The sequence below is a fragment of the Miniopterus schreibersii genome, assembly GCF_964146895.1.
Source record: "Miniopterus schreibersii genome assembly, chromosome: 10".
NCBI lineage: Eukaryota > Metazoa > Chordata > Mammalia > Chiroptera > Miniopteridae > Miniopterus > Miniopterus schreibersii.
This window is the reverse complement of record NC_138110.1, coordinates 46,076,243-46,101,676: the sequence shown is the minus strand read 5'-3', so window position 1 is coordinate 46,101,676 and position 25,434 is coordinate 46,076,243. Positions and strand designations below refer to the sequence as shown.

General features: G+C 39.6%; 2 protein-coding genes across 10 annotated transcripts in view; one reads left to right on the top strand and one right to left on the bottom strand.

Annotated features, from left to right (window-relative positions):
• The window catches only part of PPP4R1 (protein phosphatase 4 regulatory subunit 1), a 58,172-nt gene extending 55,552 nt beyond the window's left edge, over positions 1-2,620 (top strand). For 8 of the 9 annotated variants that reach the window (XM_081148587.1, XM_081148593.1, XM_081148591.1 and 5 more), the window contains 2 exons: positions 351-492; positions 1,456-2,620. In XM_081148587.1, the coding sequence (XP_081004713.1) occupies positions 351-492; positions 1,456-1,619 (306 nt within the window). In that variant the 3' untranslated portion in view covers positions 1,620-2,620. The remainder of the gene's footprint in view (positions 1-350; positions 493-1,455) is intronic. The other variant, XM_081148584.1, reaches the window with a different exon arrangement.
• A 3,749-nt stretch (positions 2,621-6,369) lies between these two features.
• The window catches only part of RALBP1 (ralA binding protein 1), a 34,077-nt gene continuing 15,012 nt past the window's right edge, over positions 6,370-25,434 (bottom strand). The window contains exons 2-10 of the mRNA XM_081148594.1: positions 24,094-24,389; positions 21,387-21,845; positions 17,326-17,675; positions 15,736-15,897; positions 14,350-14,481; positions 12,293-12,400; positions 10,466-10,587; positions 10,088-10,211; positions 6,370-8,294 (exon numbers count right to left, since the gene is read on the bottom strand). Coding sequence (XP_081004720.1) covers positions 8,028-8,294; positions 10,088-10,211; positions 10,466-10,587; positions 12,293-12,400; positions 14,350-14,481; positions 15,736-15,897; positions 17,326-17,675; positions 21,387-21,845; positions 24,094-24,337 — 1,968 coding nt within the window. The 5' untranslated portion in view covers positions 24,338-24,389 and the 3' untranslated portion in view covers positions 6,370-8,027. The remainder of the gene's footprint in view (positions 8,295-10,087; positions 10,212-10,465; positions 10,588-12,292; positions 12,401-14,349; positions 14,482-15,735; positions 15,898-17,325; positions 17,676-21,386; positions 21,846-24,093; positions 24,390-25,434) is intronic.

Below are 25,434 nucleotides of genomic sequence, written 5' to 3'. Positions count from 1 at the left end.
GGCATCTGCCTGGTTCACCAAGTCCTTTATAAAGTTCACTGAGCTCTTCATAAAGCTGGCACACCCACAGCGGCCCCCTAGAGGGCGCTCGGGGTCTGTGGACCTAGCACAGGTGTGAAAATGAACGTGCCCATGAACCATCCAGGTCTCTGTGGAGCAGCTTAAAAACTGCCTCAGTAGGAACTTAATTATGTCATTTTTGTTTTGAGTTCCTAGGTGCCTGGAATATTGGTTTAAAAATCAGTAACTAAAATTGTAGCAATTATGTTGTTACTAAGATTTTCTTAGCTAGTATTATGGTTTAGGTAGACTAAATTGGCAAATCTAAAGCAGTAACTTCTTTTCCCCAGACTGTCCTTGAAGATGATTGCCTTCCCATGGACCAGTTTGCTCTGCATCTGATGCCACATTTGCTAACCTTAGCAAATGATAGGGTTCCAAATGTTAGAGTGCTGCTTGCAAAGACATTAAGACAAACTCTACTAGAAAAAGGTGGGTATGCGACTTTTTAGGAAAGGTGTCCGTGGCAGGGAGGAGATTCACAGACCACATGAATAGATAAGAATCTAAGCAGAAGTGTATGTTCCTAGAAATAATCTGATAGAAGAATATATTGTAAGTTGTTCATAGTCGTTCCCTCTGCAAGAGGACACAGATTAAAGAGTGATGAAAGGGACTTTTAATTATTGCCCCTCTGTTCTAAGTGAGTATCTTTTTATAATTTAAAACTTACTAGTTTGAATATTGAGCTTTCACTTATGACTATGAAAAATTATTGCCCTTGGAGCCCCACCCCTACTGCCCTTGACATTGGTTATGTTGTTTGGGGTCAGGAGGTGTGTTTGTGTTTCTGCCTCTTCATTCATTAGGCAGAAGACAAATGCCCCATATTATTTACTTTGATACAAATCGTAAGCTCCTCAAAATTTAGCTGGTTTTATTTGTTGTAATCTCCCCAAAATGCCTCAATAAATGTTATTTGAATAGATGAACTCATGAATGAATCACAGGAAGTTTTTAATAGACTTCAAAGAATATGGGTAAATGAATATTGCTTCTCCTTTAGAATTCATTTAATTTTTTTAAATAGCAATAAAATGGCTAGACAAGACTCTGGTTTTCAGTATGCGTGGTTGGTGTTTGGAAGTGTTTTTTCCTTTTACTGAGCTAATTAATAGCTATAACAAGTACAGGTTTTAATATATTTATTAGCTCCACTGCCATTGAACATCCTGAAATTTAGTCAGTCAAAATATATCTGATAATTCTCTTATGTTTGAGGATTTTTTTTTTTGCTATAACAAATCAGTTTGGACTACTGTTTATAATTCAACAGAGCTTGTGTTTATACTTGTAGGAAAATCATGTTTCATAATGACTAAGAACTTTGTATACTTTGTACTTAACTGAAATATTAGACTAGTTTTGTTTGTAATCTGCACTTCTCATTTCCAGATTATTTCTTAACCTCAGCCAGCTGTCATCAGGAAGCTGTAGAACAAACCATCATGGCTCTTCAGATGGATCGTGACAGTGACGTCAAGTATTTTGCAAGCATCCACCCTGCCAGTACCAAAATCTCCGAAGATGCCATGAGCACAGCTTCCTCAACCTACTAGAGAGCTTCAGCCTCGGTGTCTTTCCTGCTTCCTAGGAAGCCGAGGTTCAACACATGCTCCACACGCGTGTGAGCTGGGACACTCTGAGGAGGAATAGAGACCGTCTTCTCTTGCAGACTTAATTGCAGGTGCAAGTTGCCTACACCGACACCAGGGATTTTAAGTCAAGAGAAAGTACAGTAAACACTATTATCTTATCTTGACTTTAAGGGAAAATAATTTCTCAGAGGATTATAATTGTCACCGAAGCCTTAAATCCTTCTGTCTTCCTGACTGACTGAAACTTGAATTGGCAGAGCATTTTCCTTATGGAAGGGATGAGATTCCCAGAGACCTGCGTTGCTTTCTCCTGGTTTATTTAATGACTGATAGATGGAATTATAGCCAGAAGGCGGCTGTGAGCCAGGATGTGAAAGACCTTCAGTATTAGCCCTCTGTTTCCACACAGGCAAGGAACCTGTGTGCTTCTGCGGCCAGCCGCCCAGCCCTAAGTGTGAATAGTTTTTGACGTGTGTTAATGGGAAAGGAGATGTTTTTTATTCCTCCTAAGGGCTTGATGCTAACACTAAAGTAGAATATGATTTTAACTCATAAATGCAGCATATTGCTGTACACATTTACAGAACGTTTGCTGAGTTATCTATGTCCTGAATTTTTTTTTCATGCTGGTCATGACCTGAATGAAATTTATTAGCGCGTATAATGTATGTCAGGTGTTTTTAACTGGATCATGATCAGCTCTGAGGTGCATCTTTTCCTTCACATACTGTACATATCTGTGACCACTCTTAGGAGGGTTACAGTCTTTAATCATGCTGTTTAAAACTGTTGTGGCACAAGTTCTCTTGTCCAAATAAAATTTATTATTAAGATCTGTATAGAGAGAGATATATACAGTTTTGATTGTTTTATAGATGTCTGCGAATAAATGCAATTTGTGACCTGTATTAATGATTTAGTATAAAATGGGAAAAGTAGATTAAAAATTTGACTTTTAACTAGTTTAGTAATTTCTTTGAAGTCTGCTTATGCCCCGCAGGCCGGGTTCTGCTCTTGGCAGATGGCAGAGGCATCCTGGGCACGGTGTTCCCTGAGGCTGTTCAAGGTCTGGCTTGTCTTCCATCAGGCGTTAGGAGCAGTGGCAGCCAAATCCTGAGGATGGCAAGGGGTGTTGGAGCCTGTCTACAGTGCAGCCTTTGTTATACAGGATCTTCCAAGGGGAAAAATGTGCTTCCAGGAGCAGCTATAAAGGAAGCAAGCAAACAAATCTAGAAAATTGGTGACTCAGTGGTTATTTGCAATCCCCCCAGGAGGCAAAAACAAAAACTGCAAAACAATTCATACTCAGACTATTCACAATAGAAAGATGAACAGAGTGGCAATAATTATGTCCTCATAGGGACTTAACATTGGTGCCTAATGTTAGAAGATATGTTTGGACTTTTGAATAATCAAGCTGAAGAGGAAAACTGCATTTTTCTCAGCCCATGTCCTTGGTCATTGCCAGGTGTCTCTCCTGCCCTCCCACACAGGCCCCTTCCTCACATCCTGCCTGGCTCCTCGGTCACGGCACACTGGGTGATCTCTGCTGCCCTTCCCCTTGTCCGGAAGTTTTTTGTGAGCTCCCTCACTGACTTCACCCAGCCAGCAGGCTTCCCGTTTGCCTGGTGGAGTGGCTCAAGGATCACCTTTTTTGCCAAGTTTTGGAGATACTTCCGTGATGCCAGACCACTGTCAGTTTTCTAGAGCCCTCTAACTCTGGATTAGGCAAGTGCTAAGTTCCTGAGAGCACTACCATGTTGCCCTAAGAGCTGCCCAGGTTGCCAGCACCTTGTCAGGGAACTGTTCTGGGTGATTCTTAGTCTACCGGGCAGGCACTGGGGTGCACTGCTGGGTAGGTTATTCTCAGACTCCTCGGTCCAGGTCCTACTTTCTATCAGGATGAGTATTTCCCTGTGCTCAGCAAGCTGAATATGCCAAAGGAAACGTCCAGAACCTCACATCCCTCCTGTGTCAGCTTTCCGGGGAACGTGGAACACCTGAAACACCAGGCCTGTGTGCCTAGTGTATTTGGGGGCATTAGGGAGAAATGCTGTGCGGGTGCAGCTCAGGGCAGGAGGGAGCTGCAAGGAGGGGATGGCAAGGTTTTAAGCTGACCATCTGTATCTAGGAAAGAGCACTATGTCTCAGGCTCCAGGGCATGTCTTTTCCATGTGGTAACATTTCTATAAATTCCAGGAGACAGAAGCAGTGAGCAAATGGGAGGAAAAGAAGGACCCTCCCAACAACATAACCAAGCAAATGGCCTCATTAAAATGAATAATCCTCAGACTCAAACCAGAGAAAAAGTTGAGACAGGAAATAAACGTAAGCACGACTTGTGGTTTCTGTTGTATTTTTAAATTTCTGCCATAAGCCTTTATAAACTCATGCTAGATTTAGAACGTCTAGTACGGCCGCCAGGAAGAGCTGGCCATAGGAGAGACGCACCAGTGGGAGGAAGGCCATTTAACTAATGCTGCCAGAGTAGGATTTACCCTCACAGTGGGCCAGTGCCAGCCCCGAGGAAGTTCTTAGTGGCTCAGGCAGAAGAACAGAAACAATGGGGGAGGGGGGGGTGCATTGTGGGGCTGCCACCTGACTTGTCTTCAGTGGTCACTTATCCTGAGATTTTTCTGTTTTTGTTTTGGCTTTTAAATATCTATAGTAAAATATTGGTCATTTAGAATGGTGCCTCTCAAATATTAATGTGCACCTCAGTCACCTGGAATCTTGTTAAAATGCAGATTATGACCCAGCAGGTCCAGGGTGGGACCTGACACCCAGCACTCCTGCTAAGAATCAAGGTGACATTTTTAAGTAACAAGGCCCTAGTTGAATCTGTGGGTATGGAATCTCACCTTTTCCAAATTAACACTCATTTCCATTATTTGATATCTTACCTTCAACAACATGGTAATAAGAAACGTTAAGCATTAAATATTTGCATATTTTTCCTTAGTTGCAAATGAATGCTTTAAGGTGCGTTCAGTGTCCATTGCCCACACAATCACTGGCCATTGTGACAGGTTGTGACCACAGCAGCTGGGATGGCAGCTTTCATGCAGGTGCCTAGAAACAGCAAGGGCCAGCCAGGTACACGGTCATAGGGCTAGTGTCGCTGCCTGCTCCAGCAGCCCAGACTGTTCGTCTGGCTCGCCATCTTTACTCGAGAGCTGCTTCCATTTGTGATCAAGTAACATGCAGCCCACTGGTACTGGCATCAGAACACGTGCACCTGTGCTTAGCGCGCATCTCCACGACTTTACACTTGGGGCAAAGAGCCAAATCTGGTTAATTCCAAATCCTTCTCCCCAGTGCCACCTACTTGACACTGTCCACTTTAGATTATATTGGGTCATCTCTTTCTCTCAAGTAATAACAACTGATTTGTACAGTACTTAGTATCACTTTAGCATTACCAGTCCAGTGGCTAGCTGAAAAACTAAGGGTAGCCAGACGCAAAAAATAGATCCAGCGAAGGAGAGAAAAGCCAAGTAAAGGTTTTTACTGCTGTAGGTAAAAAGACCCATAAAACCTCCCAAAATAGGATTCTCAAATACAGATTCATGGGACATCCTTGTATTCAAATGTAGTCACTGTGGATCTGATATTCAAATAGAACAGGCTGTGTCTATGACAACCCCACAGTAAGGTCAACCCAAGTCAACTGGAGCTATATGACACTTCTCTAGTCACTTCATCCCTGGAGTTGCCCTCGGGTTGTGCCTTTGTTTGGGCAGCACCACCTGCTAGGGCCAAGTTAATGTTTCATTCCAGAGAACTTACCACTCCTACACTATTGGCTCCCTGATTACGATCGCTCAGCAGAGGTCACTGGCACAATCTGAGTAACAATAAACAATACATTTTTTTCATTCACACGTGAGAAACTGAAAACTTACTTGTGCAACCTCTTCAGGTTACATACATCCTCCCAAAAAGACGGCTTTTGCTTTCTCTAACTGTAGCCAGAATTGGCGTTTCTTGCCTGTTGTTGCTGGGGCACTCCAGTTCAGATGAGAAAGTTGTTTACCCACCTTTATCCATCCGTTTTGAACCCACTGGAACTTACGGTTCCACGGTGCCCGCACGTGGACACTGCTTCATTCCCTCTCGTTTTCAGGGATGTGTGGTGACAATGTAGGCAACAACCAACTGCAGTTCTCACCACTGCTTTGAGCCTCAGTTTCCTGTTTATTGTGAAAAACAAGACTATAGGCCCAAAATGGAGTTGCTTATGCTAAGCCCCCACATCACCAAACTGAGACTGACAGTCTCAGCCCTCCCAGAAATGGAATCTTAAACCAGTCACTCAGGGATCGATCACCTGATCAGCATTAGTTAGGTAATCAGCCCAACAGACCCATCAGGAAAGCCACGACGCAATAACCAACCTGCTTTTTTGCCAAGTTGGGCCAGCTGACCAGTACATCATCTGGAACCAGAACATCACTCACAGAGGCTGCAGACCCAGTCCCAGCCAGCTGGGTGTGCAGCAAGCGCTCCTTCAGTGGCAAGCACCGGTTTTGGGGAGGGAGGAAGGCGCCGCTGCAAGCCCTAGTAACCAGTGAGTGGGCATTAACTCTGACTGGGTGAGGAACACAAAGTGAGTTACATTTTTTTCACTCTAGGACCTTAAATATCAAACCAACTTCTTGACAGCCATAGGCAATTAATTCAAAGAAACAATGTATACAAAAAAATGAGCATTTTTTTCTCAAATGGCTGTTGAATTTATTTGCTTGATCAATAATGGTCCTGGCAAAAATTAGTTAACTAACACTGAGACAACTGTAATGAAATACTAAATTTTAAAAATCCATGACACCTTGATAGAAATTAGAGTTTACACAAACAAAAAGAAACCTCCAATATTGCCAGCAAATATAAAATGAATGTAATATGACCAACAGGACAGCAAGAAGGCTTTTATACATTTATATTTGACACCTGATCATATTTTCAGTCACCATAGTATCTTCTCTCCAGGTTTAAAAAAATAGTATGCTGATTTCTATAACAAAGCTTTTTTTCCCGTACAAAAATCAAATAATGGCCAACAAGTCACAACAGTGCAATAGGTAGAAGATAAAAAACCGCATCACACAGGTGCTGAAAATAAATACTAACTAGGAGGAGAGGACAGAGCCCTCATGGGGGTTTGTCTCCATCACCTTGACTGTGTGTCTTCACAGCCACGAGAGCTGACCTACCTCAGGGGTGCCATTGATTTGGGCAGAACAAAGCGTGACTGAATAGAGGTGCCTGAGAGTTGGCCTCCCAGACCCCTCAGGTCAGTGGCAAAAGAAAACGGGGTTGGGGGTCATAGCTGTCATTAAAAGGAAAAGTTGTTTTTTCTATTGCTCAATCTCGTCAACTGGGAGTCCACTGGCAGGTTCACTGAGACAGTATGGATACTTGAGAACTTTTGTTTAACAGCATATATATATATGGCTTATTCAGGCAAAGAGACGTTTACATTCTAGCCCAAGCAAGCAATCTAAGTCATTCTGTTTTTAATGGAAGGTCAGTCACATAGAAGACGTCTGGTTTGAGAAACAGATCTTTTGTGTGGATTCCTTAGGTCAAGGTGGCTATCCTCAGACCAACCCAGTGAAAAGCATTTGCTCATCAATAGCAATGAGGACCGGGAGGAGCCAGAGGGAGCGAGGTGGCTCCTCCTCCACACTGGGCCAGGCTGCTCCGGGGCTGGCAGGCCAGCTGCACAGGCAGCTTTGACCAGCTAGGCCACCCTGGAGACTCAGGGGCAAGGACTGTGTTTTAGGACTGTCAAAGGAGAGGGTGACGAGTGAGTAAAGGTAACCCCAGTAAGAGCCATTCTGGCCAGTCAGGAAATATGAGGCAGCTCCCCATGATATAAACTGCACCAAAAAGGTATAAAAGGCACAAGCAAGAGTGACTAGGTAAGCAGTGACCCTGGAGGGTGAGACTGTGGGGCGAGCCACAAGGCAGGAACAGCATTTACCTTGTTTGGTTCCCCCCTTGAACTAGAGAAAGAGATCCTGATTCTGCTGTAATAAAAAAAGCAAAGATGATTTTTGGTTTAAAAAGAAGCCACTCAAGGGTTAAAATAGTTATTTTAAGTTAACAAAGAAAATTAATCTTCAAATAAGCTATCTGGAAAACTCATCTGTCCCCTACAAGCCCACAAAGCGCCCACTGCGTTCTCCTCTCCTGTAACCTGAGCCTGACACGGAGAAGTCATGTGTGAAGGAAGGAAGAGTCTCTGAGAAGAAAAGATATCTTTACAGAATGTACAGCAGAGAGTTGTGCACGGACTCTCGGGATTACAGTAAGATGCACAGGTCTTGTTAGATCTGGAGGATTCCCTGACCCACAGGATGCTCAGATGGGCGTCTCCTTCCTGTCTCTGCTCGGGGACGGCTTGGCCTGCTCCTTGCCTGCCTTTGGCTGCTCTTTAGCTGCTTTTGTCTCTGGGGCACTGTCTCTCGGTGGCTGGACAGCACCCCCACGCCTCTCAGGCTCCTCATCCTCCAGTGCCTGCAGCTCAGACTTGGCTCGTTGCAGCTGGAGCAGGCGGAGCTGCACGCGCAATTCGATGATGGCCTCTCGCTCTTCATGGATTGCTTGATTCAAATGATTGTTCTTTATCTTGAGGAATGACAGAAAAGAACCATTCTCTCTCAAGATCAAAATGACAATGATTCCCAAGCAGAGAAGTTAGCAAGGGTATCTATCCTACATAAGAACCTATTTTTGTTTCAATCAATTTAGTTGTGAAGTGAAAGACAGGACCATGAATACGCAACTGAGGCCCATAAAAATTCAAGATATAAACTCTACTCCTAAATACAAAAAAGTATCTGGAAAACACAAATGTACCAATAAAAAGCAATTATCTTAATAAAGTAAGGTTTCCTAGTGTTTAAAACAGATACATGTTTTTGAACTGGCCCCTGACCAACCCTTAAATAAGGGGAAGATAAAAGCAACTTTAGTAACGGGGGAAAATTAGAGACAGGACAAAAGCCTAGATTTGTCTCAAAAGTGGACGTCCTTTGTCTTTTGTGAAAAGCATTACTTTACATCTGAACTGTGCTACTATGACTATCAGTTCAAAATTATCTACACTCCTTCAGCAAAGCTGAGGTAACGCAAACAGCAGGTAATCCAAATCCCCACCAACCTCCTTCCGTGGCACTCTGTGGGCTACACAGTGTACCTTCCTTCCTCCTCACATGGCATTTCCCAGCCTCCCTTGCAGCTATGTCCATGTGACAGCTTTTGGTAATGGTATCAGTGGAAGCACTGGGTTCCACCTGTGCATCCTGCCCTTGATGACTGTCATTCCTTGATTCCTTTCCCTGTCCCTACAGCCACTTTAGGCTGCTCTAGGTGGAGAAAACCTGTATGGAGGACAGCAGGCCTGGATGTCTGCTAGATGAGAGATACAACTATCTTGTTCAAACCATGAGAGTATTGTCTTTGTATCCCAAGTACTATAATTCTGGAATATGTTTTCCCACTTAGGATTTTAATATGATCTGTAAAATGTTAAAAACAAGAAACTGAAATTTCTGAAGAATGGAAGCTACCTGGTGGCCTAGGTCTCAACCACTGCTCTGCTTCTTCCACCACACCCCTAGCGAGTGGCTTGACCTTGGCCTCAGTCAGCAAACTCCCCAGGTCCTGTGGAGAGGACTCTTGTGAGTGGTGGTTTTGTGTGAAATTCGTCTGATTTTCTATGAGATGGGTAGCTCTGGTTTGCCCTAGGAGCTGAATGCAGCTGAGTAAGGGCAACAAAGGTGTTTCACTATCTTAGATTCCTTTCTAAGAAAAGAATGGCCTCTCTGAACCTTTAGGTTAAACATCTGGAGACAATGTTTTATTTGGGGTAAGGGAAATTCTGATCAAGATCATTTGATTTTGTTGTTTTAACAGCGCAGTGGTGTCCCAGTTTCCTAGTGCTGAGTTTACCCTCCCATGCTGCTTTACAGCTTAAGGGCCAAGAAAAAACTTTGTCCCTCATTTCTTCCAGAGGGAGATTCGGGAGGTCTTTCCTTCCTGCACCAGCATTTCTTTTTCTGTTCACCTTCTTTGGGAATGCAAACCAGACACTCAAAGCTGCTCAAACTGGCACAGTCAGGTGAGGCTCACCCCTAAGTGGAAGAGAGGTCTGTGTGGTACACTACAGTCAGGAAAAGTCACCACACCTCAGGGAAAACCTGACGAGGCCACACTGTGCCATGTGCTTGGCCAGGAGTCAACTTGTGCCCTGCATGCATGCTCTTTGGTAAAATGTCCAAACATCCAAAGACTCCTCTCTACTCAGCCTCCCCAGTTGGTGGTTACCAAGGAGAAGAAAAATTCTAAGGGGAAATACGTAGTTGCTACAACCTTCTAGAAGTTAGTGTGATTTTTGGTTATTTTCCCCCAGAACTCACTTCTAGCTCTTCATTCTGTCTCTGTAAATCTTCCAAGATGATCTGAAGCTCCTCCTCATCTTCACTCTCACTCTCACTCTCAGAGGAGTATTCCTCAGTTTCACTCCGGCCATGCTGCTGACGACTACAAGGGTGAGAGATCAAGGAAAACTTTACAAATAACTAGAGAAAAGTATGATTGTCTATTACCTTCTTTTAGATTTACCGGGCTTTCACAGTCTACTTAATATAACACCATTTTTAACATTTAATAAATAAACAGGATGATTAATTTTGCATGCCTAATTCCTTTATATGAAAGTCTGAGAGGTGAAACCATTATGCTTATATTTAAGTAAACATTCTTGGAAATTTCAAAACCCTTTGCCTTGCCTTTACCTCTGAATTTCAGCAATCTCAGCTCTGAGGCGTTCGATCTCTTCTTTTTCTGAGGCAATCTGTCGGCGTAGAAACTGCTCCATGGCTAGAAGCTCCTCCTGTTCAGTCAGGATCTCATTCTCCTAAAATATGATCATGGTCAACACCTGTGAGAGTATGAGTCTAGAACATGTCACTTTTTTGGGGTCTACGTTGCCTTGAATTCTTTAGCCCCATATGCATAACACACAAGTTATGGGAAAGCTTGTACTCACAACCAAAAAACATCCTGTTTCCTTATTGTCAAGAAAAGGCTCCTGCCTAGCTGGCGTGGCTCAGTGGTTGAGCACTGGCCTATAAACCAGGGGGGGTCACAGTTCAATTCCCAGTCAGGGCACATGCCCAGTTACAGGCTCGATCCTCAGTGGGGGGAATGCAGGAGGCAGAGGATCAATGATTCTTTCATCACTGATGTTTCTATCTCCCTCTCCCTTCCTCTCTCTGAAATCAATAAAAACATGTATTTTTTAAAAAAGAAGAAAGAGAAAGAAAGGAAAAGGAAAGGGGGGGAGGGGGGAGGGAAAAAGAAAGGAACAGAAGAAGGGAGGGGAGGGGAAGGGGAAAGGGAAGGGGAAGACCCAGAACCATAAAACTATTAAAAGAAAACGTAGGCAAGAGTTCCTTGATATTGGTATGGGCAACTTTTTTAGATATAATCCCAAAAACACAGGCAACAAAAGCAAAAACAGACAAATGGAATTTCATCAAACTAAAAAGCTTCTGCATAGTAAAGCTTTTTTTTCCCAACAGAGTGAAGAGACAACCTATGGAACAGAATATATTTGTATAACCATACATGTGAGAAGGGTTTAATACCCAAAATATGTAAGGAACTCAAACAACTCAATAGCAAGAAAATGACCCAATTAAAAAGTGGGCAAAGGACCTAACACATCTCAAAAGACATACAAATGGCCAAGAGATTTATGAAAAGATGCTCAATGTCACTCATCATCAGGGAAATGCAAATCGAAACCACAGTGAGATACTGCCTCACACCTATTAGGATGCAGAAAAAGGGAACCCTTGTAACTGTTGGTGGGAATATAAATTGGTACAACCATTATGAAAAACAGGAAGGAGTTTCCTCAAAAAAATAAAAATATAACAGTCATACTCCAGTAATCCCATTTCTGAATATACATCCAAAGGAAATGAAAACAGGATATTGAAGAGATATATGCACTCCAGTCAAAATACGAAAAACCCCAATCATCAACACATGAATGGATAAAGATGTGGTGCGTACGCATACACACACACACACACACACACACACACACACACACACACACACGAATATTATTCAGCCACGAGAGAGAAGGAAATTGTCATTTATGACAAGAATGAGCCTGAAGGACATTATGCTATGCAAAATAAGCCAGACAGAGAAAGACAAATATTGTATAATCTCACTTATATGTAGAATCTAAAAAAAAGTCAAACTCAAACAAATATAAAGTAGAAAGGTAGTTACCAGGACTGAGGAATGGGGGAAATAGGGAGATGTTAATCAAAGGATAAAACGTTACAGTTATATAGGATGAGTAAGTCTAGAGATCTAATGTACAGGTATGATAATTATAGTTAGTAATACTGTATTAAATACTGAAAATACACTAAGAATAGATTTCAGGTGCTCTCATCACAAAAGTTAACTATGGGAGGAGACAACGTTAATTAACCTGACTGTAATAATCATCTCACTATGTATACCTTAAATATATACAATTTTTTTTTAATTTTTTTTTAAAGAAACTTGCAAAATAAAGAAAGAGTTTCGCTTACCTGGGCAAGGAGAATATTTATAACTTCTTCATTTTCATTCATTTCTTCTTTGGAAACATCCTCTTTTGAAAGACTGGCTATCTCTTGTGCAATCTTGGTTTCACACTCCTGTCAAGTAAGACAAATGAAAAAAAACTGGTCAGCCTACATGTAACACATAGTCAACAAATTCACACCATTACCCTTCTAGAAGTTTCCTTCTCATTTCCTAGAATTGAAAAAAATAACATTAACAGTCAGAGGAACTATCTGGATAGATAAGCATTTGTTAACGGGGCTTGGAAAATAGCGTGGATTTTTTTTTTTTAAATCCTCATCCGAGGATATTTTTTCCATTGCTTTTTCAGAGAAAGTGGAAAGGGGAGGGGGGAAGGGGGAGGGAGGGAGGGAGGGAAAGAGAGAAAGAGAGGAACATCAATGTGAGAGAGACACATCGATTGGTTGCCCCCTGCTCAACCAGGCTGAGCCTGCACCTGAGGTACATGCCCTTGGCCAGAATCGAACCCCGGACCCTTTGGTCCAAGAGCCCATGCTCTAACCACTGAGCCAAACTGGCTGGGGCAACATGTGGATCTTAACCTGTGGCTACCGTGTGGAAAATGTGCAATTCTGGTTAATGTGCTCACCATTTCTGGAACCCTTCCATACAAACTGCCTTCTGTGATACTTTTTTTGGTTGGGAAAAAGGGACTGACTATAAGCATACAATTCAACTAGTGTACATTCAAGTAACCACTACAATCACCACACAAAATACCCTTGGGCTCTTCCACTATCTGCTGGCCGCTGGCAACCACTGATCTGCTTTCCATTGCTATACCTTTTGCCTTTTCTTGAATTTCATATAAACTGAGTCAATCAGTAAGCAGTCTTTTTTATCTGGCTGCTTTCACTTAGCATGCTTTTACGCTTCATCTGTAATTGTCGTTTGTATCAGTAGTTTGCCGAGTAATACGCCATGATGTGAATGTACCACAACTGGCTTATCTATTCACCAGCTGATGCCCATTTGGGTCCTTCTTAGTTTTGGTTATTACAACTAGAGCTGTAATGAACATTTTGTATATGCTCTATGTGAGTATACACTTTCTTAAATACGTAGGAGTGGGATTGCTGGGTTATATGACAATCATATGTTTAACTATAAGAAACTGTCAAACTGTTTTCCAAAATTACTGTACTATTTTGCATTACCAAGAGCAGTATGAAAATCAGTTGCTCCACATTCTTGTCAAAACCTGGTATTTTTAATTTTAGCCATTCTGGTTGGTGTGTAGTGGTATCTCGTGATTTTAATTTCTATTTCCTTAATAACTAATGATGTTGAGCATCTTTGTACATGCTTATCTGCCATCTTTATATCATCTTTGGTAAATTGCCTGTTTAAATTTTTGCCTTTTTAAAATTAAATTATTATAATTAATGTACTACTTTGGTGAGGGATACTGATAATGGCAGAGTCTATGCATGTGTTTCGGGGAGGGGATATAAGCAAACTCTCTGTACCTTCCTCTCAGTTTTGCTGTGAACCTAAAACCGCTCTAGAAAAATTAAGTCTGAAAAAAATTAAGTTTTGTCTTCCTATTAGGTTGTAAGAGGTTTTTTTAATACATTCTAGATCAAGTCCTTTATCAGATGTGTGTTTTTTGCAAATATTCTGGCACAGCTTCTGGCTTCCTATTCATTTTCTTAATAGTGTCTTTTGAAGAGCATGTTTTAAAATTCTGATGAAATGTAATTTATCAAATTTTTCTTTTATAGCCCTATTTAAGAAATCACTGCCTAAGCAAAAGTCAGTAAGCTCTCCTGTGTTTTCTCCTAGAAGTTTTCTTTATATCTTAGTGTATGATTCATTTTGAGTGAATTTTAGTATATGTAGTATGGAAAGTCAAGGTTCTTCTTTTGCATATAGATAACCAATTGTTTCACACTTCAAGAAACATGTATATATTGTATTTTTAAAAGAAGTAACTTAAAAGAGTATATAAAAGATTCTAACATATTTCTTTTTATATTTTATTATAAACAAAATGTACCAAAATAATGAATTTACTCACTTGTCTTTTAGCTTCTCTCAGTTTTCTTTTGAGGGCTGTCAAAATTCTTTGTACTTCCCATAATCTTTCTTCTTTAGATAAATCCTTTATCCCACCCTGCAGATCTCGATGTAAACAATTCAAAAGAAACTCCTAGAAAACAATAAACCACACACCTCTGATCATTCACATCCTATCATCTTTAAAATAAAAACTTTAGAAATTTCTAAAGATGTAGAATCAACTCTTTTTCTTTTCTCTTTTTATTAATCCTCACTCAAGGATATGTTTATTGATTTTAGAGAGACAGAGAGAGAGAGAGAGAGAGAGAGAGAGAGAGAGAGAGAGAGAGAGAGAAGGACACCAACGTGAGAGAAAAACATCCATCAGTTGTCTCCTGCAGGCACCCTGACCAGGGATCGAACTTCCAACCTAGGTATGTGCCCTGACTGGGAATCGAACCTGCAACCTTTTTGGTGTACAGGACAATGTTCCAACCAGCTGAGCCACCCGGCCAGGGCTCAACTATTTTTCAATTATCATTAAAGGAATGAAATAACAGCACAAATTATTTTTTAAGGATATGACTGAAAAATCATTCTTACTTGTTTTGCCTAGGCATTGGGTTTTCCCTAATTTACATTAGTTCAACAATAGTTAATTTACATCCCTTCCCCAAACACATCATCAACTACTAGGACACAGGAGCTCAAAGCAGATGAAAGGGAAGAAAAGCAGGCAGGGATTTGATAATGTGTATGCAAATAAAATATGTAATAATAATCAAATGTAAGTAAATTTCTTTTTTAGTCCTAAATTTCTTACTCAGCTTGCCAAACACACACATACAACCAAAAGGCACTGTTTTCTTCTATCAAAGTAGCAAGTAGAAAAGCACTGGATTTGTGTTCAAATCCTGGTTCTAGTAGCCATGTGAGAGAGGAAGTTATTTAAAATGTCAGTCTTCTTATCTGTAAAATATGGTCAACAAAAGCAACCTTGTCGGATAAGCTAACATTTTTGGACTACTTACAATATGGTAGACACCATGCTGAGCACCTTTAATGCATTACCTTGTTTAATGTAATCTTCACATCAAACCTATGAGAGGCCCCATTTTAAAATGGGACCACTGAGGCTTAAGGAGGTTAAGTGATTTGCCTAAAATCAGTTAATTAGAAGCAGAGCAAGTATTTAAACCTAGTTTATTTCAAAACCTATGCTCTCTCCATAATATTCTGACTTAATTTGGCATGTAACATGTACCTAACATAGCTCTAGATATACTTCAAAAAGTATTCAATGAACAAGAGCCCATCTTCATCATCACCATCATCATCAGTCTCCAAAAGGGTCAGAGCAAAGGTAGGCTCTTTTAGGGCTAAAGCACAGGCTGAGCTCACACACCTGTCTTCTGATCTCCTCCTTGATGCTCTCCTGGGTCTCTGGCAGTGTGGGCATAGTGGCCATGTTAGACCAGCGAAGAGGTCTTGTCACTTGCTTTAGTATCACATTTCCAAAGAGCTCTTGCACATGTGTGAAAAACACATACAGGACACGATTGCTAATCTAAGAAAGGAAAAAAAAGATTTGCAAAAAAATATTAGCATTCTTCTGTTTCATTTAATTTATGTCTGTTGTGTAGTTGCATAGTACATCCTTTACTCCTGGACACATGAATGAAAGTTTTCCTCAATAGTGACTAGACATGCTTTGCTAATTAGCGGACAAATTTAAAGAAGAGTTAAGTAATGTACTTAAGCACCAAAAGGAACTGGAAAGAAAAGCATGCAGAAGCTGATGACCATCAATTTATTCCTTCTTAGCACTATAATATTAACTGATTTTTAAAAATCTTATGTTCTTTTATACAAGTTATTTTGAGACTTTTTCACAGACACAACAGGATCTACTGAAGAATATGAAGGAAGTAAGAGCACCTGTAGTTGTAAAGCTGGGCTGAGAGTTGAGACCTCACTCCAGAAACAAAGCCTTCTGGGCATATTTGCATAGCCAGTGTTTAAAAGTGACGTTCATATGCTAGATCAGGACATTAGATTGGCTGAAAAGCTAATAAGAAATTACTTTCTACCTAAAACTTACTCTTACAACATACTTGAATCTTCTATGATACTATCATCCTTATTATAGTAATATTAAATAACAATGTAATATTTACCAAATTTGGAAATCCTAACTAACATGAATGATCACATTGAAATTTGAGAAACATTTTGCTTCCAAAGTATAATCAATGAGCAACAAAAGAATCTTTAGCAAAAGAAAATACACTCTTACACAGTGTATTTAGAAAATGACTGATAATAATACAGTATATTGGCCCAAAAGAAGGCTTAAAATAAAAAATATAAACGTCATCTCATTTTTTGCCATTTGTGTTTGGCCTAAGTAAAACATCAGTAACTCTAATTAAAGGAAAACATATGCTCTATGCCAGCACCAAGTGAGCAGCAATAAATGAAGGCCAACTATTTTTGTTATAGAGAGATACCAATTAACACACTACCCAATTCCCTGAAATGCCTTCTCAGATTAAGATTCTATAAAATGCTTCTATAGGATCTGTCTTTATGAATGGAATCTTTATCTTAAATCCCTAACCAAACAAATGCTAGGTCCCTTTGTGCCTGAGTCTGATAGGTGTGTGATATAATTAAGCAATAATGCTATTTGAAGAAATAGTTGAAATCTTTAAAATCCTATAGATGAACTCTGTAGTTGCAGGTACCACGGTCTCCTCTTCTACTAATGACAGACCACTGTTATCAGGAACTGGTTTATAAACCCACAACACAGACTGTACAATATGCATATTACATAGCTACAAGCTAATGGGAAAATACATTCACCATCCTCTATGTTATGAAAGAAAAAAAACAATATTCAGGCTAAACCATTATCTACTTTTGCTGGTTAATTGCTTTGTATGCAACTCAGCAATGAAAATGTTCCCCCGACTCCCCAGGGCACATATACCTGAACAGTTGGGCTGAGCACTATAGAAATGTTCTGTATATTCATTTTTGTTTCCAGTTCTTTCGCGATAACATGGTCCATGTGCACGATCAGCCAGGAAATCAGAAGATAGTTACATTCTGGCAGTTCTTTCAGTAAGCGTTGGAATTCCTGCACTTTCTCACTCTCTGTGATCCTCCCACAAGCCTCTTCAAAGCGAGGCATAAGCTCTTTGGTAAGCAGATTTTCCGGAAGGTCTCGCAAATACTGCTTCAGCAAACTGGCTACAGTGTTAGGCTCATACTCTTCCAAATTTGGAGACTCCTCTCTGTCATAGGCTGCTTTCAGCTCATCCACCTTTGATTTAATTCCTTAAAACATTCAAATTCAGAGAGAAAGAGAATATCGAGAAAAAAATAATCAAACAGCTTTCTTTACCTTTGCACCCACCCCTGGGGGGAGATCTGAAAAAAGCCAATCTGACAATAACAAATCTCTAGATATGAGTATATCTGTACAAGGTTCACACAATTCCTCTGTAAACAAGATAATAGGAAAGACTATAATTCAAGGGTGAATTTAACCAAAAGCTAAATGATAACAGAAACTCAGTATTCAGAACAAAAGTCATAGCAACCAGGGAGATATTAAGCAAATATGCCAGTCAACTCAGGAAAATTTTTTTTTTTAATTTAAAGATAGGTAGGTAAAAATTCAGGCAAAAACTAAACTACATTTAAGCATAAAGTCTTGCTCTACATGGGCAGCCAACTGCTTTTTCTAACCAGTCACAAGACTGAAAACATAAAACACTCAGTATATATAAGTATGTTCCAAAAAGTTGTGGGTAATAACTTTTTTATAAGTGAAAGTTGTATCACAAATGCAAACACTGAGTTCACTATCTAAACAAATTCTTTGAAAATTATTCCCCGTTAATCCCCATCTAATTTCTATTTTGAAGTTTGAATTCTTTACATATTTTCTTAATCTGGAACAGAGATGGAACAAAAAAAGTAAAATTTGGATTTCTAAAATCGAATTGTTTTGCTTTTCTTACTGGACTGAAACACTGGTACACAAAACAAATGTTTTTCAAACATTATATAAGTTTTATAAGTCCTTAGTCCAATCTGCACTTAAGTAACATGATTCAGTGACAGTGACTGCTTATAAGAGTACAAAGGAACTTTCTGTTGTTTTTAATACTTAAAACTTTAGGCCAATTGTAAGAAACAAGCAACAACTTAAGGCTGAGAGATTGTAATGGCAAATGTGAATACTGAAGTATCGTCTAATCTAAACAGCATCTTAACTTATAATGCTGATATCTGGGCTTTGGCATTCCTTATTTTATGTGAAAACCTTTTAATGGTATTATAATAAATGTGTAATTTATCTATCACTGACAAAATAAAATCAGTAACTCCAAAGATGAAAATAATAATATGAATCTCATTTTTGTGTAATCTTTAATCTGAGGCAGAAAAGTTAGAAAATAATTCCTATTTTCTTATTATGATAATATGAGTGAAACACAGTGAGTGATAATTTTCAATGAAATTCTTGGCAAAGATCTCCTCTCACACATATATTTTACACATATCTAATTTTTCTCCCAACAGTACCTACCCAGAAAATTGTACAAGTGAACAATTAGAATGTGTTTGGTTTGCTGTTACTCTGAAATTATTATCAAAATGTTTTGCCTGGCCAGCATGGCTCAGTAGTTGACCGATGACCCAGGAGATGGCGGTTCGATTCCTGGTCAAGGCACATGCCCAGGTTGCAGGCTAGATCCCCAGCAGGGGGTATGCAGGAGGCAGCCGATCAATGACTCTCTCTCATCACTGATGTTTCCATCTCTCTCTCCCTCTCCCTTCCTCTCTGTGAAATCAATATATATAAAAAAATAAAAATTAAAGTTTTCCTTTTAAAAACTGAACACTTCAAATAAAGCAAACCAGGTAGAGAAAGAGCATATGCAAAATGATATTAACGTACTTTAAATTTTAAAACTGGAACTTATATATGAGTGAGAATCAAAAATCTCTAGCAGTCCACAGTGTGCTGAATGCAGCATACTACCAGATTAAAAAGATAAATAACAAACTGATCAAAGCAGGAGCTCAACCTCCAGGAGTCAATGGGGGACGACTCGGTTTGAATGCTTTGATATACAAATGAAGAGGAGGAGTTCTGCAACTTTGACTCTCCAAAAGAACACAAATATCAAAAATAGGTCACAGACAAAAGAATTTTTTGAACAAAGCTGTCGAAACTCTTCAGAGAAACTTTCACAGAAACCAAATTATCTTCATGCCTACCAAAACCATGTGACCACGAAAAGCAGCTTATGTTAGTACTTACTGTTTAATTCTTTAAAAATCAATTCATCATAAATTATTCTTAAAAGTCAAAATTTCAAATTCATTTAAATGTTTATTTTTGTTACTAAGGATTTATAAATCAAATTCAATTTCTAATTATTTTCTATAAAATAGTACCATTTGAGCCAAAATACTCTTAAATGATGTTACCTATAAGATTATGTAAATGGTTTCCCCAATTACCAAAAATGCCTGCCCTTTCTCAATAAAAAATATCAAATCTAGCCTGGCCAGGCATGGCTCGGCGGTTGAGCTCCGACCTAGGATCCAGGCGATCAGGGTTCGATTCCCGGTCAGGGCACATGCCCAGGTTGTGGGCTTGATCAATGACTATCTCATCGATGTTTCTGTCTCTCTCTCTCTCTCCCTCTCCTTTCCTCTCTCTGAAATCAATAAAGATATATATATATATATATATATATATATATATATATATATCAAATCTACCTTCCAGAAATGTGTATGAACCAATTAAATGGAAAAACTAAGTCTAATTTCTTCATATATTCTAAATGTTTACTACTAACTCATGAAAGCATGTGTGACCAACAGTAAATTTTATAAAATAACCTCTAGTACCAAGAAATTAAATTATGGGGATGTAATGACTTGCAACACATGTTTCCAAAGGTCAGGATTTCATCCTATACCAACACAAAATGCATTCTGCTTTGTAAAAAATGAAATCTTTTACTTTAAATAGTATACATTTTGCTTGAGTTCAGACACCCAATATGAATTATATTCTTGTCAACTATGAAATTTAAAATTTCATACAAATGCAACAGAGAAAAGTGGAAAATCAATTTCACTAATAGCTGCACATGGCTGACAGAAGCACTCACATTTGGGGTCTAACTATTTAGCAAATAACAGTTCATGTCCCTTAGCTAACTCAAGAAATACATTCTATAACTGTGTCAATAAATGTGTCTCTTGGCCAAGAGGCATCCTTAGCCCAGATTTCCAGCCTTCTCCTGCTAACCTCCCTCACAACACTGAGCCCCTGTTCAGAGAGGGAGGGCGGTGAGAATAAAGCAGGGTCTGAGTGCACCCAATTTAAGCTTCGCTCCATTCCAGGTGCTGCGAGCTGTGGTCAGCTCATGTGTAAATCCTCCTACTGAAAGGAGTATCACAAAAAAATCAAACTGCCGAAACACAGACGCCACACACACACACACACACACACACACACACACACACACACACACACCCTCCCTCCCTCCCTCTGTGGGGGGGGGGGGGAGCTGCTTAAATGGAAGAATCAAGGAAATGAGTATGTCTTAGAACTCATGTCACAATTTTCCTCACAAGTTAATACTTGTCCTTCCTGTGAAAAACAGATGCAATATACAGATGACATATCATAGAACTGTACACTTGAAACCTATATAATTTTATTAACCAATGTCACCCCAGTAGATTTAGTTAAAAAAAAGATACAGCCCAGCTGGTGTGGCTTAGCGGGTGAGCATCAACCTATGATCCAGTAGACTGTGGTTCGATTCCCAGTCAGGGCACATGCCCAGCAGGGGGCATGCAGGAGGCAGCCGATCAATGACTCATTGATGTTTCTCTCTCTCTCTCTCTCTCTCTCTCTTCCTTCCTCCCTCTGAAGTCAATAAAAATAATAAATAAATAAACAAACAAACAAACAAACAAAAAGGAAAATGGAAGTGGTGTCCCCAGTACCTGAAACTCTGTAGATGCCTTCACACTTCATGCCGTATTTTTCTACATAATCTACACATTCACGGAAAACTGCTGGCAGTCGAATGCCATCATACATCATGGTCCTCTCTGCTGCATCAGCCAAAGGAATTCCAAAGATGGGTCTGAGGCTCGGAACATCAACCTGAGGCACCTCTGGCTCCTGAGCTGGCTTCTTCTTCTTCTTCTTCTCCTTCCACTGCTTAACAACATCGGCTGCTGTCAAGTCTTTGGACTTCTTCTCCTTATGTTTTTCTTCTTTGTGCTTTTCTTCTTTATGTTTTTCCTCTTTGGGTTTCTCTTTTATTTTAAAATCCTTCTCTTTCTTTTTAGAAAAGCTGGGCTTCTTGAAAACATGGATTCCCTTGGATCTCTTCATTTTGGAAGGACTTTCAGCTTCATCTCCAGAGCTATCCTCCTGAAAGGCAGCATAGCCTTCAGCTGCCAAAGAAATGCAGGGAGTGTAAGTTATACGTTTGTTTAATGTCAAACTATTCATATGCTTTTTAAATACAGGACCCCAAAAATGCCACCTGGCACTAGTTACCTACCTTTTCACATCATGGCTAATCCCTCCTGGTACTCACTCCTAGCAAAAAACTGGTTTCCTCTCAGATAAAATGAGATACTGCACTGACATCTCCTGACTAAAGGAGGGCAACATGGAGAGAGCTATTCTTGCAATAGGAGGTTATGAAAATTGGTTTTATTTTATATGTGTTTAAGTGGAATTTTGGCAAACCAAGTATTACAAATACACAAGAAAGGTTCTACACAGAGAGCTAATAAAAAAAATCTCATAAATTAGAGCATTCTTTTGTCATCTGAACTTACTTTATTTAGCTTAGATTTTTTTTCATATTTGGTCCCTGTAATTTGAGTCAATTTCAAACCATGACAGGAACTGTACTGCTGTTCAGATGCTGCAGTCATTCCCCTATCACATTTCGATCTCCTGTCACTAGCTGTTAAGTTCCTTCTGAAGACTGCATCAGGCACTGAAGGCTCATCTGGGTGGAAGAGGAAACCAGGAACTTCTCTAATCTCCAGATGGAACTTCTCTAAAATCCATCAGCCCACTTCCCTGCATCAGAGGCCCTGGTCTTCACACAGTGACAACTGCTTTATATCATATCAGAGTTATCCTAGTTCAGTTTTGTTTTTTAATACCCATAACTCTCCTATTTTTGTTGTTCTTTAGCTAGGTACTTTACTAGCTATTTTATTTAAAAGATTAAAGTTTTTCATAAATAACCCTCTAATTAAAATATCACAAACCTGCCCTGGCTGGTGTGGTTCAGTGGTTAGAGTGTCAGCCTGCACACCAAAGGGTTGCTGGTTCAATCCCTGGCCCCAGTCGGGGCGCATGCGGGAGCAACCAATCAATGTGTCTCTCTCACATTGACGTTTCTTTCTCACGCTCTCTCTCTCCCCTTCTCCCTCTCTGAAAATCAAAGGGAAAAATATCCTCGGGTAAGGATTAACAAAAAAATTTTTTAAATACCCCACACCCCTAACCAACCAGAGGGGAAGAACTCTTAAGGGCATACTACTATGATGCAGAGCAGCCTGAGCTCTCAGACACTGCTGGTGGGAGTGTGAACTGATACAACCACTCTGGGAAACTGCTTCACAGGATCTACCAAGGCTGAATAAGCATGGCCTGTAAGTGAGCAAGTCCAGGCATATACACAACAGAAATGCATAACCACGTACAATGATGTTTATAGAAGCACTATTCACGACAGTCACAAACTGAAAACAACCCAAACGACCAGTAACAGTAGAATGGATAAATAAATTCTGGTATTTCTAGTATATTAACGCAATGAAACAAAACACATCAATAAAAATGAACAAATTACCGCCACATAAAATAATGCAGGTGAATCTAACAAACATAATATTGGGCAAAATAAACTAGACACAAAAGGAAGTCTGCTTCCGTTTACATAAGTATAAAACCAGGCAGGATCAAGCTATGTTGAAAGAAGTATACCTTTGGGAGGGATGGAGATTCCCTGTGCAGAAGCAATAATGGGAATTTCTAGGGTGTTTATAATGCTCCATTTCCAGATCCTTGTAGTAGTTACACAGGAGTATCCATTTTGTGATAACTCATCAAGCTGTACACAATCTATGCATTCTATATTAATGTTATGCCCCGAAAATTAACTTAAAAATACCGTGAAACTCAAAACAATACTTAAAATAACTCACTTGATTTGCTTTTAAAGGTACTAAAGATCTATGCTTAAACAGTTCCTTCTCCCTACCAAATAAGGACTATAAATAAATGCATCATGGCAATTGCTTAAAACAAACGAATAACTACTTTGTCACAGTTCCAATAACGTGTACCCCAATTGCCTATACAACTTAGCCCAAAAATAAGATTCTTTTAGGGAAAAAATTCCACTATCTACTTTTTATACATTATTTAAAATGACTTCTTTAAAATACTTCCACGAGAAAATTTTACCATTTCTGGAAATTCAGCATTCTTTTGTGTGTGTGAAAGTAGCACCCTAAAATATAACTCTAGTATTCAAAAATTGAGACCTTGAAAAATAAGGAACAAAAAGTGTCAAACAAAGGTCTTTGGACATATTTCCAGAAGATAGTGGATACAGGTGAGTAGAGTAGACATACATTTAAAATATATCAAAAACACAGAAAAGGCACTTACTCCTTTTTTCCTTTTTCTTAAATTTTCCTTTTTTCTTCCCATAGTCTTTTTCATCATCAGACACTATATCAGGAGGCTCATGCAGGCTGTCATGGGGAGGCGAGGGCTCGCCAGTGCGGTACAATCCAGGAAATTTAGTAGGGCTGATTTCTTCAGAGCTGGGGGTCCTGGTAAGACCACTGCCATGCTCCACCCTGCGATGTTCACTGGGGCTGCTGGTGGGGGGCAGGAAGCACTCGGTCATTCTGCCTCCCTGAGACAGCGCAGCGGGCTTCTCTGTTACCTATCCATTACACCTGCACAGGGGAGGGAGGAGAGGATAATCAGAATCATCAAACGCCAACCGAAACACAAAGCACCACACACACACACACACAACAACATGGCAATTAATCCTGCATTTACAAAAAGTATTTTTTCGTTACCCTCCTTTAAAAACAGGCTTTCATTTTATCATCTCAAGTTACAATCCATGCATCTTACATTTTAGTTCTCAAGGAGTTAGAAGCCCTGGGATCTAACTTTAAGAAAATCAGAGTTAGAGTACTCAAAGTAGAATACAGAGTTCCTTTTAAAAAGAGTTCACTACTGTAAAGAGCTTCATTTTGATTGTTATCCAGCTTAAAATATTACTGTTTTTCTTTAAGTGATGAACAAACAACTATAAATAATAAACTACAGACTATTTATGTAACTACCACAAATAGTTCAGTATCAAAATTAAAGTTTACAATACAGTTAAAATATATTTAATGATTGAAACAATTATAAATCATTAACTGTAGTTCTATGTTGCAAACAGTACATGTGTTGATAATAACTTTTATTTTGCACTGCAATTACTTCATTTGCTCAATTGTAAAATACACACAAATAGTTTCACCAGAATGAACACTATAAAGGACAAAAAGTAGTAAGAAGTCAAGGTTTGTTTGCATTTTTTTCTTCTTTAGACAGAGGGTACACAGTCAAGTACTGTGTTCATAAGTTACTTGAATTATTTCTCATATTTAACTGAAATACTTTTGGAATCACTTGTTTCTCTTTGCACTCACTTTTAAGGTCATTTTGCAACTTTAAAAATCTACAAACCCTAAATAACAAGACTGATAAATGTGACCATAAGTAGTCAAAAGACAAACAGATATGAAAAAAATTTTGCCAACTGTGATAGCTGATTTTTTAAAAAAGCACTTCCAAATCAATTAAAATATAAACAAATCAAGAGATCTATGCAGCCTGGCTGGTGTGGTTCAGTGGTTGAGCATCGACTCATGAACCTGGAGGTTACTGTTTGATTCCCAGTCAGGGCACATGCGGGCTCGATCCCCAGTAGGGCGT